This window comes from Muscardinus avellanarius (assembly GCF_963383645.1).
Source record: "Muscardinus avellanarius genome assembly, chromosome: 1".
Classification (NCBI taxonomy): Eukaryota; Metazoa; Chordata; class Mammalia; order Rodentia; family Gliridae; genus Muscardinus; species Muscardinus avellanarius.
The window spans coordinates 159,805,239-159,818,850 of NC_137786.1; the positions used below are offsets into that span (position 1 = coordinate 159,805,239).

Consider the following 13,612-nt stretch of genomic DNA (forward strand, 5'->3'; position numbering starts at 1 on the left):
TAAAGCGGTTGGGGTGGGGGAAGCACATTAAGTGCACTAGATTTGGGAATTCAAGTTTCTACTTGAGATCACACTTTTGTTTTTCATTTTCTAACTTAATGAAAAATTTAGTCATTATTTACTTGAGTTTTCCACTTTTGACAAAATAAACACAGCTGTTATTTGTTTTTCACAAATCACCCAGCTAAATTCATGTTCTATCACATTGTCAACAATTACAAAAGTTTCTCTTTGGGGGAGTCTTGTGAACATGGCGAGGGATATGTTGAATGGTAGGTGGGATATGTCACTTTGCTATTCCTCTGCCCTCAGTTTGGATCTATGTTCTCTGAAAAATGTTCCTTGAAAGTGATTTAGGGCTCCAAGCAATACACATGAAAAAGAAAGTAACCCTACTCCCATCAGTGTTGCTGGAATTCAGATGACCTTACCGTTAAGATGTCATAACTCCCTGCTGTAAATTGCTTTCTGGAAGAGACCATGCCAGTTTTAGGGTCAATAAAGAACTTTCCATCATCATTCCCATCCACAATACTGTAGGAGATTTCTGCATTGGGGCCCTCATCTCTGTCAAATGCAAAAGCCCTGTAGATGGGTTCTCCCCTCTTCTTTCGGTCACGTTCTGGCAGCTTGATCTGGTAGACCTTCTCAGGGAACTGGGGCTTGTTGTCATTTTCATCCAGAACCTGAACCACCACCCAAATGGTTGATTGTTTTGGAGAAGGACCACCATCAGTCACAGTCACCTGAATTTGGAAAGAGAAAGCATGATGCAATTAGAAAGATAAATGATATTTTTACCAACCCTCCCATAGCCATGCCACAGAGATGAATTTTGTGCACTAGGGTACCCAAACTTTCTTATTTCTATGCTTTATACCATATGTGTAACATTTTCATTGTTCAAGGTTATGGTTAGATATAGAATGGCCCCTTGAAGAGCTCATAAATTGGTGTTTGGAGCTGATGTAATTGAGTCAGGAGGATTGTAATCACAGAAGTGGATAAATCCATTATAATGTATGGTACCTGGTACCTGAGTGGTACCTGGTAAACTGGTAAGTTGTGGCTGGAGTTGTGTCCCTGGGGGTGGAGTCTTAGGGTTTATATAAAGGATTCCTCTTGGCCCTGCTTGCTTTCTTGCTTCTGGCCTTTGTGATGTGAGGTGTACAGTCCATGTACTCTCCCTCTGCCTCCGGCCAATGTGCCCTGAGATCCGTGGCTCCCAGCCTCACATGGCCTGAGTTCAAAACCATAAAAAAATCTTCTTTCCTCTAAGTTATGTGATCAGATATTTAGAATGTGGCTGCAAGAATTGTGATGGATACGTTTACCCATAAAAGGGAAGAATGTCCCAAACTCAGTAATGAAAATCATGTTGAAAGACTAGTAGTTCATTCCTGCTGAAATACCAAATTATCATAGGTTTGTGTCTTTTAAAAACATAAATATATTTCCCATAGTTGTAGAGGGTAGAAAAAAACAAAATAAAGGTAACAGTGGTGTTTGGGGAGGACCAATTCCTCTGAGCTATGTCCTCACATGGTAGAAAGGTCTAACTGGCTTAGTGAAAAAAAATTTTTAGTCTATAAGGATGATAATTTCATTCATGAGGGAAGAGACTTCATCACCTATTAATTCCTAAAATCCCACCTTCTAATACCATCACGCTGTAAATTAGGTTTCAGTCTATGAATCTGAGAAGCTACAGGGGCAAGGAGTGCAAACATCAAACCATAACAAGGACTTGTTGTGGTATAGAGAAGAAGAAATAGGACTGACTTTATAAAATATGCTACTTTATATAGTCATAGAAAATCTAAACTATGTACCCCCCAAGAGATACAAAAGAGAATAAAACTATTTCCCATGGATGTTTCTTCTAATCCATGGAAAATGCTATAACCATCCAAATTCAGTTAGTATTCACTTTTTTCTTCTTTTATATCTTGCAATTAACCAATTGTATTCTTTCAAAACTCCTATGTTGAAGCTTTAAAAGACCCCCCCATGTCACTGTATTGGAGATGGAGCATTTAGGGTAGTGATTAAGGTTAAGTGAGGTCACAAAGGTGGAGCCCTGACATGACAGAATGGAGTCCTTATAAAAGGAAAGCCATTGGACATGCCATTTCTTTATGCCATGGAAGTACAAGCCAGGAAGGGATCCCTTACCAGAAGCTAACCCCTCCACATCCCTAGTGCAATAGTATTAAAAAGTGGGGTCTTTAGGTGGCAATTAACTTATGAGGGTTACATGAATGTAATTAGTGCCCTTATTAGCCAGTCGCGGAGAGTGAAGGGTCATATGTTTTATCTCATATGTGAAATACTTTCATTGACATTATGTGCATATGTAGAAACATCAATGCCAATCTCTGTGTCATGTAATGGGATGGGGGAGTAAAAAGGGGGATGGGGGAGTAAAAAGGAAGCTGGGGGAAAGCTCACCACGTGCTGTGTGCATGTATGTCACTATCACTGTGAACTACATTATGATGTGAGGCTGTAATGCACCAATAAAATTATTCCGAAAATAAAAGAGGCTAAGAAGACTCGTGGTCCCTGTTTGCCATGTGAGAATATAACCAGAAGGTACCATCCATGAAAAATAGGTCCTTACCAGATACTATGTTTGTTGTTGCTTTGACCTTGGACTTTTCAGCCTCTAGAACTTTAAGCAACAAATATCCGCTTATGAATTATTCAGTCTAAGGTATTTTGTTAATCACCTGAACAGACTTAAATACTCCAGAACTGTGAGAAAAGAATGTCAAGCCACCCAGTCCTTAGCATTTTATTATAGCAATGTGAGTCGAATAGCACACATCTTCATGTGAAATTTGCAATTTTTAAATTGTCACCATTAGTTGGGCTTGGTGGTGCACGCTTGTAATCACAGCATTTGGGAGGCTGAAACAGGAGGATCACAGGTTCACAGACAGCCTCAGCTACTTAGTGAGGACTCCCGCAACTTATTGAGACCCTATTTCAAAATAAAGAATAAAAAATGGGGCTAGGGGTGTAGCTTGGAGGTAGAATGTCACTGGGTTCAATCCTCAGTTCTTAAAAAAAATTGTCACTATCACTCTGAACTTCATTATGATGTTAGACTACATCGCGAATATGAAAGTATATAAAAATAAAACACAGCCGGGCGTGGTGGCACACACTTGTAATCCCTGCACTTGGGAAATGGAGACAGGAGGATTGCACTGGTTTGAAGCCAGCCCTGCTGGCTTAAGAGACCCTGTTTCCAAAAGTAAAAAAGTATAAAATAGGTCTGGGAGTATAGCCTGGAGGCAGAAGGGCTTTCAGGAACCCCAGTACCAAAAAATAAAATAAAATAAAAATTAAAAAAAACCACAAATTGCCAATGAACAAAAGGAAAACCATAAAACAGGCTTCACAACTTAGGTGTCTGAATTTAAGTAAAGGTATGTGTCAGTCACTAAACAATTTTTTTTTTCCTGATCTGGGAAACAGGATGACATTGGATGCCCCTTCCCTGGTCTCTGTGATGCCAGTCTCACATCTGTGGAAGTTGAGAGAAAGGAAAGTAATGAAGAGCACATAATAATTTTCATGGGAGATATAAACAGCCTTTAGGTGTAAATAATTTTCTTGTTGGTCATGGTGATAGTAATCACTTTAATATTAATACTTAGTGTGTATGTGGTATGACACGGTTTATAAGGCAGACGTTTATGCATTATCTTCTCCACCTTCCAAAACATCCTCTTCAGTAAGTGGAACAGGTTTATTCCTATTTTTCTGATGTGAAGTCAGAGCTTAGTGATCTGTAGTTAAAGTGTTGAACTTTTGGTTCATTCTAATATTCTGTTTAGACACAAAATATAAGAAAAGCCTATATTTAACCTTTAAACTATTACCTTGAGTAAGATAGTTTATCATTTAAATATAAGTGTTTGGAGGCTAGAAGGAACGTAAAAGTGCACTCAGCATCAGTAGAGAATAATAATGAATCAGTGTGTCTGGCCAGCCACTTTTTTTTTTTTTTTTTTACCTAATAAAGAAATCTGACGAGTATAACTGAAAGAAAGAAAAAAAAAAGAGGCCAAAATGTGGAAAAACAAAAGTTTTTTTTTTTTCAAAATAAAACCACAATCTAGTTTCTCTTACAATCTGTCTAGAAGGGTAGCTTTAATAGATGCAAGATAATTTTTCATAGGAGTTCTTGCTTTCTTTAAAAAAAAATCAATCAAGTTTCCTCCAAGGTTATTTTGCCAATTGGTTTGTTGTGTTTCACAAAAGAACTACTCAGGACCAATATGTGCCAGGGTTAGATTGTGACTTGAGCTATTTTCTAGACATGCTGAGTTCTGAAAGAGGCACGTTCTGCTGTTGCTGAACACAAATGTTATACTCCCAGGTGAGCTATGTTGACCAAAACACATTGATTTCTTGGCTGTTCAACCACACTGCCTCTCTTTTGTTCATGAACAGCCTCTTTCCAAATCCAGGCAGCTCTCACAGTCTTCCCCAATGCTTGAAACCACCTTCTCTCTGCTTGTCAATAAGTACCCTGCAATGGGCTCTGAGGCCAGGTGGCTGCTGAGGAAAGAGATACTGCTCACTGGCAGATCCTGCTGCTTACAAAAATGCTCTAATGGAGCAGCCTGGATGTACAAGACCATGTCCTCAAGGCATCTGCTTGCAAGAGGAAAGTATGGCAGCTGCATGGGTTTATGAGGAAACTATTTAGCACTGGCAGCAGAGTCACCTACATCACCACCTCACCTCAAGCATCCTACTCCCTGACTCCTTAGGGGAAGCACAAGGGCATCCTTCAGGTGCTAACATACCCTATACTGGAGTGCTCTCCCTATCCCTTGACTTGTCCTTTAGGCCCAGCTGACATGTCACTTCCTCAGGGTGCCACCTGTGGCTTTACAGGTAAAGTGACAATGCATATCTGTGTATGCATATAGTACTAAGGATTGAACCCAGGGGAATTCTACCTCCAAGGTATACCTCAGCCCATTTTAATTTTGGTTTTGAGATAGGGTCCTCCTAAGATGTTGGGACTTTCCCTGAACATGCAATTCTCCTGTCTAATGATCCCAACTACTGGGATTACAGACCCGCACCACCATAAACGGCTGATTATGTACTTTTAAATACTTGTCTATTGTGGCCCTTACTATTGTGGAAATTCATTAAGTATAAGATTCCCCACCTAAGTTGGTTCATTGCTTAAGGGCAAAGACAAACTTTGCCTGTTTTCTTCTTTGCTCCCCTCCTGTGTCCTCACAGAATGTGTTCTACAAATGCTTATTTAATAAATTGGTCTCTAATTCAGGTTTTAATTGTACATTCTCTTTAGACAACACAACCTCACCTTGTAAAACATTATGAGATCATTTTGGGCCCTTTGCGAAATAGCCCAAACTGTCTTTCCTACATTTTGTCAATTATATCTGCCTTCTTTCTCATGGCTCTAATTACTACTACATATGTTGATAATTTTTCAATGTGTATCTCTTGTCACTGTTTGCCAAATCAGCATGTTTGATTATTTGTGAATAATCCACTTTTTGGAATTCTCATATATACCCCAGCACCCCAAAGAAAACTACATTAAATCATTGCCCTCATTCTCCTCCTTTTTTAATGGTCTGATTGAGTGACAGCCGTGCCCACTCACACACTGGCACACACCAGAATTCTGGACATGCACCTAACTAATCCCTCTGACTAACTGTCCATGTCTAGTCAAACTTGTAGGCCAGCAAGTAGCTCATGTGCCCCCCCCACACACACACACCATTTTTTTCTGCCACATTGCCTGGGGTTGGGCTCATTCTCATCTTGCTTGGATGGTCTGGACCATCTTGATCCTTTTCTTCCTGTGTCCAAATTTTGCTTTTGCTGCAAAGTGTTATTTTTTTTGTTAAAAAATCGGATAATGCCATTGACCTACATAACAAGGGGCTCCTTGAGGACAAGGCTCTGGCTGGCTTCGATTACCATTACGCACTCTCTGTCTCTTTCCCACCTTTGTGTTCAGTTATATAGTTAGCCTGCAACATCCCTCTCTGCCATGCTCTCAGGCCTCTATTTCTTCACAAAGACATTTGTCACCGAGGGCTGCTCTATCCTGGAAATATACCTGGGTCATTCCAGAAGCCTCAGTTCAAAGACTTCTGGGGTGCCACTCCCTCCCTCCTGTAGATGGATGTGGGTGTCATTGCCATGCTCCCACTCTGCCTTATCATAGTTCTAGGATACTAATTTTTATCCTGCATTTTAAGTGTCTCATTGCTTTTTGATCTCCATTCAGTCATTTCAGACTGTCAGGAACTTGAGTTCAGGAACTGTCTCTTGCTCATTGTTATGTTCTGGCACCTGGTATAGCTCTAAGTGCCAAATTAATGCTGTCAATGAAGTCAAGAACTAATTTACCTAAAACTCCTCACTATGATAATAAATAAAAGGAGCTTTCCAACACTGAAGGGTCTCTGTACATTAGGATTTAGATATGAAATGTCCTCCAGAGAAGCTCATGTGTTAGCAATGCACAGCCATGTTCAGAGGTGAAATGATTGAGCCAGGGCTATGACCTTATTAGTGGATTAAGCCACTGACAGATTAATCATTTGAAGAAACTTAGTGCATGGTAACTGTAGGCAGGTAGGACATGGCTAGCAGAGGTGGGTCATTAGGGACATGGCCTTGAGGACTTGTCTTTTCTCTCTCTCTGTCTCTCTCTGTCTCTCTCTCTCTCCCTTCCTCTCCCCACCCTCCCTTCCCCCCTTTCCGCTTCCCAGAGCAGTTTTCCTCTGTCATGCCTGCCACCATATTGTTTTTCCTTTGGAGCCAGCTTACCAAGGACTGAACTTCTGAAACCATGAACCGAATAAGCCTTTCCTTCTCTAAGTTGTTTTATTTATTTATTTATTTATTTATTTATTTATTTATTTATTTAGTCAGGTTGTTTTATTTGTTTTTCAAGTATTTTAGTTACAAAGACAGAATAGATAGCTAATGCTCTGGAAGAACAGAACATAAAATCTCCCAAGTGCTTCTAACTGTATGATTCTATGAGTGGGAGTCAGGTGCAGGTGAGTACAGTTTTAAAAATCTACTCTAGAGTTTTTAGCTACTTTATACCACTGAGAACACTACCAGGTGCGAGATTATGCAAATAATTTTAGCCAATTCTCAAAAATTGTGCTCACCTTTGTGGACATTTATACACAATCTACTGAAATGATGGACTCATGTGCTTGGCTACTTCAGGACACAACGTGCTACTCGAAGGCAAGGACTGTCTTTTCAACTCATTCCTACAACCTAGTGTTCTTTCCATCTGTGGTTGCTTAAGTATGTTACTAACCTCAAATTTTAATTTCCATTATTATTTCTCTAAATCCTCTCACCTCCCCTGCTAAGTTTGTACCTGGAATACTGGAGTAGCAGTGCTGGAGATTCAAGCAAAACTAACTGAAAAATATCTCCCTTATCTCCTCTTCTGTATCATTTTAAATTAATGATGCAAGAAATGAGCCATTGTTTAGCACTGACACATGCATACTATTGCTCTGCCACAACCTGACAAGAGAGTATGGCCATGCTAACCAATATTTTCTGCTCTCATAGGTAATCAATAATCAGGGGTCCTAACAATTAATCAAAAGCCTGAAAGATTAACTATTTTTTTTTTAGGCGCTAACAGCTAACACCTAACAAAGGGAACACAAATAGTTCAGTGCCACTGAAAAGATGGGGAAGCCTATTTTATTCCTTTTTGATGCCTTTGTGGCCTGCAAATGTACCCAACATGGGGCCCCATGGATTGTGATGGTACACTTATAAAAAGGACAGGTTTGAAGTCTATTTCTGGAGATGCAAGAAATTTGTAGGACAAAAATATTTGAATGTTGAGAAATCTGTATTTATGGCACCTGGTAGAAGGTCATCTTTCTTATTCACCCACATTATGATGTATTTATTCTCCTTGTCTCTCTTCCTCCAGTAGAATTTAAATATATAAGCTGCCTGATAGCATAGTATTTTAATTTTGTCTCCTGCATTTATTTGTAGTTATCATAAGAGTATTTAATGTATATCATTTTCAATAAAATAATAAAAAGTATAAAATGCATACCAGAGTTCACAGATTTAATACAAATAGAATGTAGCTCATTTTATTAATAAGTTTTATCTTAATTACTTGTTAAAATGATGATTTGGGGGACATGTTAGGATAAATAAAACATATATATAAGTTATAAAAGAATATATTCAATATTTCTGACCTGGACAATTCAAATCTAACACTCTTCAACTTTCACCAAAAATGGCTATTCCTAGGATATTGTATTTAAAGTTGTAAACTTTGTTGCAGAGATTACATACACTCACCTTGTTTTATATTTGTCCTTGATACTTTGCCATTATTTGATACTATACATTTCATTTAGGTGTTTACTTACTATGCATCTGCCTCCATTAGAATATGAGGTCCATAAAACACGGATCTTCATCTATTCAGTTCATAGCTTTACCCCTAGCATGTACCATAGTACTTAGAATATAGTAAGCTTTCAATACATTCTTACTGAATGAATTAAATATATCAAGTCCCTTTTAGGTTAAAAACTCTTTTTGAGGCAAATTGCAAAATAAACCATCAAACCAACCAACCCAATTCAACCACCCACCTTCATAATTGTTAGCACATTTACCCTTTCCCCAGGCTCCAAATCCTCGGTTCCATTCAAGTTTAGTAGGAAGAACTCAGTGCCTCATGAAGTAGCCACCGGTTGTTTAATAGTTTTAATTTTCATAAAACCCTTCTTTTTTAAAAAATTTTAATTGGTGCAATGTAATCATACAACATAATGGTATAAAGAAAATACTTTTGTAGATATACATGCACACATCGCCCAGTTAGCCCCTACCTGATCCCCACCCCGTTCCCTCCCCATCCCACCTTCCCATGCTTGGCTTAGTGGTTGACATCTAGTTTTATAGCAATTTATCTAATATTAACAATGAAAATCTCACATACCAAGCTTTTGATGACTTAAAGATAACATTTCAATATTTCTTTTTGCTTTCTTTCTTACCAGAGAATATTTTTTCTTTTTTTTTTTTTTTGGTGAAACTATCATACATTTATTTATTTATTTTTCAGAAAAAAAATCTATCCTGATATGGAATATGGACTCTAGATACCCAAAACAATCTCAAAGAAGAACAAAGCTAGAAGATGTATATTTTCTGATTTCAAACCATATAAAGCTACAATAATTAAAACAGTGTAGTACTGTTCTAAAGGCAGATATATAAACCATTGGAGTTAAATAAAAGCCTAGAGATAAATTCTTCCATATATTGTCAAGTTATTTTTGATAAGGTTTCCACGAACATTTGGTGGAGGAAATACTAATCTTTTAACTAAATATTGTTGAAAAATATTAATTACATGAAAAAGAATAAAATTTGACCCTTACCTAACACATATACAAATATTAACTTAAGATAGATAAAAGACCTAAATATAAATCTTAATACTATAAACTTTTAGAAGAAAGTCTGGGTCATAAAACCTCACAACATTGAAATTGGCAGTGATTTCTTGGATATGATTTCAATGGCACAGGCAACAAAAGGGTAAAAAAACTCCCTAAAAAATAAAAAATATTGTATATCCAAAGACAATGTAAACAGAGTTAAAAGTTACTGATAGAATGGGATAGAATATTTCCAAATGCTATATCTGAAGGTATATTAATATTCCAACTAGAAATCCTAAAAATTAGCAACAATAAAAGCAAACAATACAATTTAGAGATAGGTAAAAGACTAACATAAATAATGAATCTCCACAGATAACCAATCTTAGTTGTCTGTTGGATGGAAAATCTTGTTTCTCTGGTTCTGGTGTGTGTTACCTATTTCTTCTTTGTAGTTAATCTCTTTGAGTATTTTCTCTAGCGCTGGTTTTGAAGACATAAATTCCTTCAGTTTCTGTTTGTCATGGAAGCTTCTTATTTCTCCATCTAATTTGATAGAAAGTTTTGCTGGGTAGGAAATTTTTGGCTGGAAGTTGTTTTCTTTCAGAGTTTGGAATATGTTACTCTAAGCCCTTCTAGCTCTCATGACTTGGTTTGGGAAGTCTGGAGTGATTCTAATTGGTTTGCCTCTGAATGTCACTTGGCCCTTTGTTTTTGTTGCCTTTAAGATTCTCTGCTTGGCTTCCACATTGGTCATATTGACAATTATGTGGCGTGGGGATCCTCTTCTCCAATCCTGTCTAAAGGGAGTTCTATAAATTTCTTGGACCTGTGTATCGACCTTTTGCTCTACGTTTGGAAAATTTTCTGCTATTACTTCCTTGAAAAGATTGTTGATCCCTTTGGTTTCACCTTCTTTTCCCTCCTCTATTCCAATTATTCTTAGGTTAGCTCTCTTAAAATGGGCCCATATTTCTTCAATGTCAGATTCCTGCTGTCGGATTTTTTTTCTAAATTAAAAACTATGTGTTCATTTTTTGAATGATCATCTTCTAAGAGTGAGATTCTATTCTCCATGTGATTTAATCGGTTGTTTGTACTTTGAATTGAGGCCTTTACTTCATTAATTGCATCCTTTATCTCTCTTGGGCTCTCTCTGAATTCTTTTCGAAACACCTCTATTATTTCTACAGTTATTTTCCTGATTTGATCTTCTAGAAATCTCTGAATTTCTGTTTTATTGGGTTCTGATGTTGTGGGGTTGTGGGCATTCACTGCTCCATTGTTATTCCTCTTTCCCATGATTTCGAAGGCTTGTGCCTTCTCTGGGTTCTTCACTTGGGTCACTACGACTTCACTTAAGGTGCTCTGGATCTCGAGTCTGTGGTATCTCAGTCACCACTACTCCTGTACTGGGTTGTATTGCAGAGTCTCAGACCCTGGGAGTCAATCGAGGCTGCTTTTGACCATGGGGGTTGCCAGGTTGGGCGTTCTCCTATGGTGTGATATCTCTGCCTGTAGGGGTGCTGAGCCCAGCCTCTGGGAGCTAGATGCTCCCTGCGCCGAGAAATCTGCCAAATTCCTCCCGCAGTGGCTGATCCGCAGCCGCTCACCTCGGCTCGCTGTCCGCTGCTCTTCTCTGGAGCCTGGTGGGCTGTTGAGTTTGTTGGTCTGGTGCCGTCCGGTGAATTCGCCGCTGCCTCCAGCAGTAAGGTGCTGCTGCCGTGTCCTCTGGCATGAGGCAGGCTTATCTCCTCTCTAGTTCTGAGCTCCCTTATGAGTTCCCCTCCTCTCTGGAGCCTCGTGCTGCAAGGGAAAATGGCGCCCACCGCTTCTTGCTGCAACTCCAGCTGCAGCACTGCGGTATGCTTCCTGGTGTCTTGTTTTTCCAGCCCTCTTTTTCTCTGTCCCTTAAAATTACATTTTTTGTTTCTCTGTTGATGGTATTTTCTGGCTATGAAAGGCACTGATTTTGTGGTAATAGAGATTGGTTGTTAGTGGGGCTCCTAAGCCCTGCTTTTCTCCGTCGCCATCTTCCTGGAAGTCGTGACTAATCAAACCCTTCTTTTTTTAAAAAATGTATTTTTTTTCAACCTAGGTGTCCATCAACAGATAAATGGATTACAAAATTACAGGAAATACACACAATAGAATTCTACACAGCAATATAGAAGAACAAAATTATGTCATTCGTAAGAAGATGGAAGTACCTGGAGAACATTATGTTAAGTAAGATTAGCCAAGCACAGAAAGAGAAGGGACATATGTTTTCTCTAATATGCTCAAGACAGGGAGTATTAGGGATACCAGAAGGACTCTAGACAATGGAAAAGAAACCTCAGCGAAGCCAGGAAGTAAGGGTAGTGGAGGAAGAAGGTTTAGATTTATTAATGGAAAAGCTACATGTGACTGTGTGTATACATGTGAATATACCATTTTTAACCTGGACACTCAGTATCAAGAGGGAGGGACATGGGGAACTGGTGGGGGGGCACCAAGTACAGTGTGAATAATTGCCATTGTCAACAGTATCCATATTATGAGGGGAGACTATAGTGCAATAAAAATTAGTAAATAAAATATAAAATATTTTAAAATGGCAAATAAAAATTGAATATGTAATTGAAAATGTCCACATTCCTAATAACTCCCAACCCACCCTGCCCAGTCCCTGCCTACCACCATTCTACTCTTTTAAAACTTCTATACTCATGAAAACCTGAAAGATATTTGAGAATCCTTAAACTGAAAACCTCTAATTCTTATAATTATTACTAAAACTAATTTATATCATTATTACTCATCATACTGCTTATGTCTTTCAGGATGTTTTCTCAAATACCTGCTTCCTTCTTAAAATATGATGGCCCACTCAGAGCAATAGCATACATAGTACCTTAGTCAGAGCTGGGCAAAAAGCCTCCACTGTCCAGGAGGCCAGCTCCCATCTATGGACTCAGTTCCTGGCTGTGCTTGTTTTGAGGCGGCAGTCATGTGACACAGCTCTTGAGAATGAAAGAAGTAAACCACTTGGGTCTTACCCTATACAAAGAAACTACAAGTGGATGTTTTTTTGGGGGCCCAAAGTGCAAAGTTTTATATTTGTCCTTGAATGTCATCTTTTGAAAATTGTAGTTCACTATTCTAGGCTGTTGGGATAATAATAACAGGCACCACGTGTTACTAGTTTCCCATGCATAAAGTACTCACTGTGAAAGAACTAGCCCTTATGTTGTCTTCTTATTATTATTGTCAATTATTATTATTATTATTATTATTATTATTATTATTATTATTTATGGCACTAGGCATTGAACCCAGGGGCATCCTGCCTCCAAGCTACACCTCCAGATTTTATTTTTTATTTAGAAGCAGGGACTTGCTAAATTGCTTAACCCTAACCCTTGAATCTGTGATCCTGTCTCAGCCTTCCAAGTAATGGGATTATAGGGGCCTGCCACTATGCCTGGTGAGATGGATACTATTATTACATCCATCAGACAAGCAAGAAAAATTAACTCAAGAGCTTGCATACACCTCATAAATGGTCAAGTTTTTTTTTTTATTTTAAATTCTGACAGCTTGGTTTTAAACCAGGGGTGGTACATATCTGTATTCCCAGTACTTGGTAGGCTGGGATAGGCTCTCAGGTTTGAGGCCACCCTCAGCAACTTAGAAAGACCCTCAGCAACTTAGCAAGACTATGTTTCAAGATGAAAAGGGCTTAGGGTGCAGCTCAGAGGTAGAATATGATGGCCCACTCGGGTTTAATCACTAACATAAAAAATAGTCCAGATGTTAGCAGACTGTAACCCTATTGCCCAAATCTAGCAGCTTCGTAAATAAAACTTTTATCAGGATAAGGCTATGACCATCCATTAACATACGATTTGTGGCTGTTTTCCTGCTGCAAAGGTATGGTTGAGTAGCTGAACATAGATTATAGGGGCCACAAAGCCTAAGATATTTACTATTTGGCCCTTCACAGAAGAAAAATTGCTGACCCCTGGTCTACACCATTAGGTTACGCTGCCTCTTTGGTTATAACGGTTGACCATCTCTAATCTGAACATCTGAAATAAGAAATGATACACAATTTGAAACTTCTTGATCTATGACATGACATC

General features: G+C 38.6%; 1 protein-coding gene across 1 annotated transcript in view; it reads right to left on the reverse strand.

Annotated features, from left to right (window-relative positions):
• Window positions 1-13,612, reverse strand: part of FAT3 (FAT atypical cadherin 3) — a gene marked incomplete at its 3' end in the record, with an annotated part of 543,245 nt that overhangs the window by 117,549 nt on the left and 412,084 nt on the right. The window contains exon 4 of the mRNA XM_080689108.1: window positions 432-746. Within this exon, the coding sequence (XP_080545234.1) occupies window positions 432-746 (315 nt within the window). The remainder of the gene's footprint in view (window positions 1-431; window positions 747-13,612) is intronic.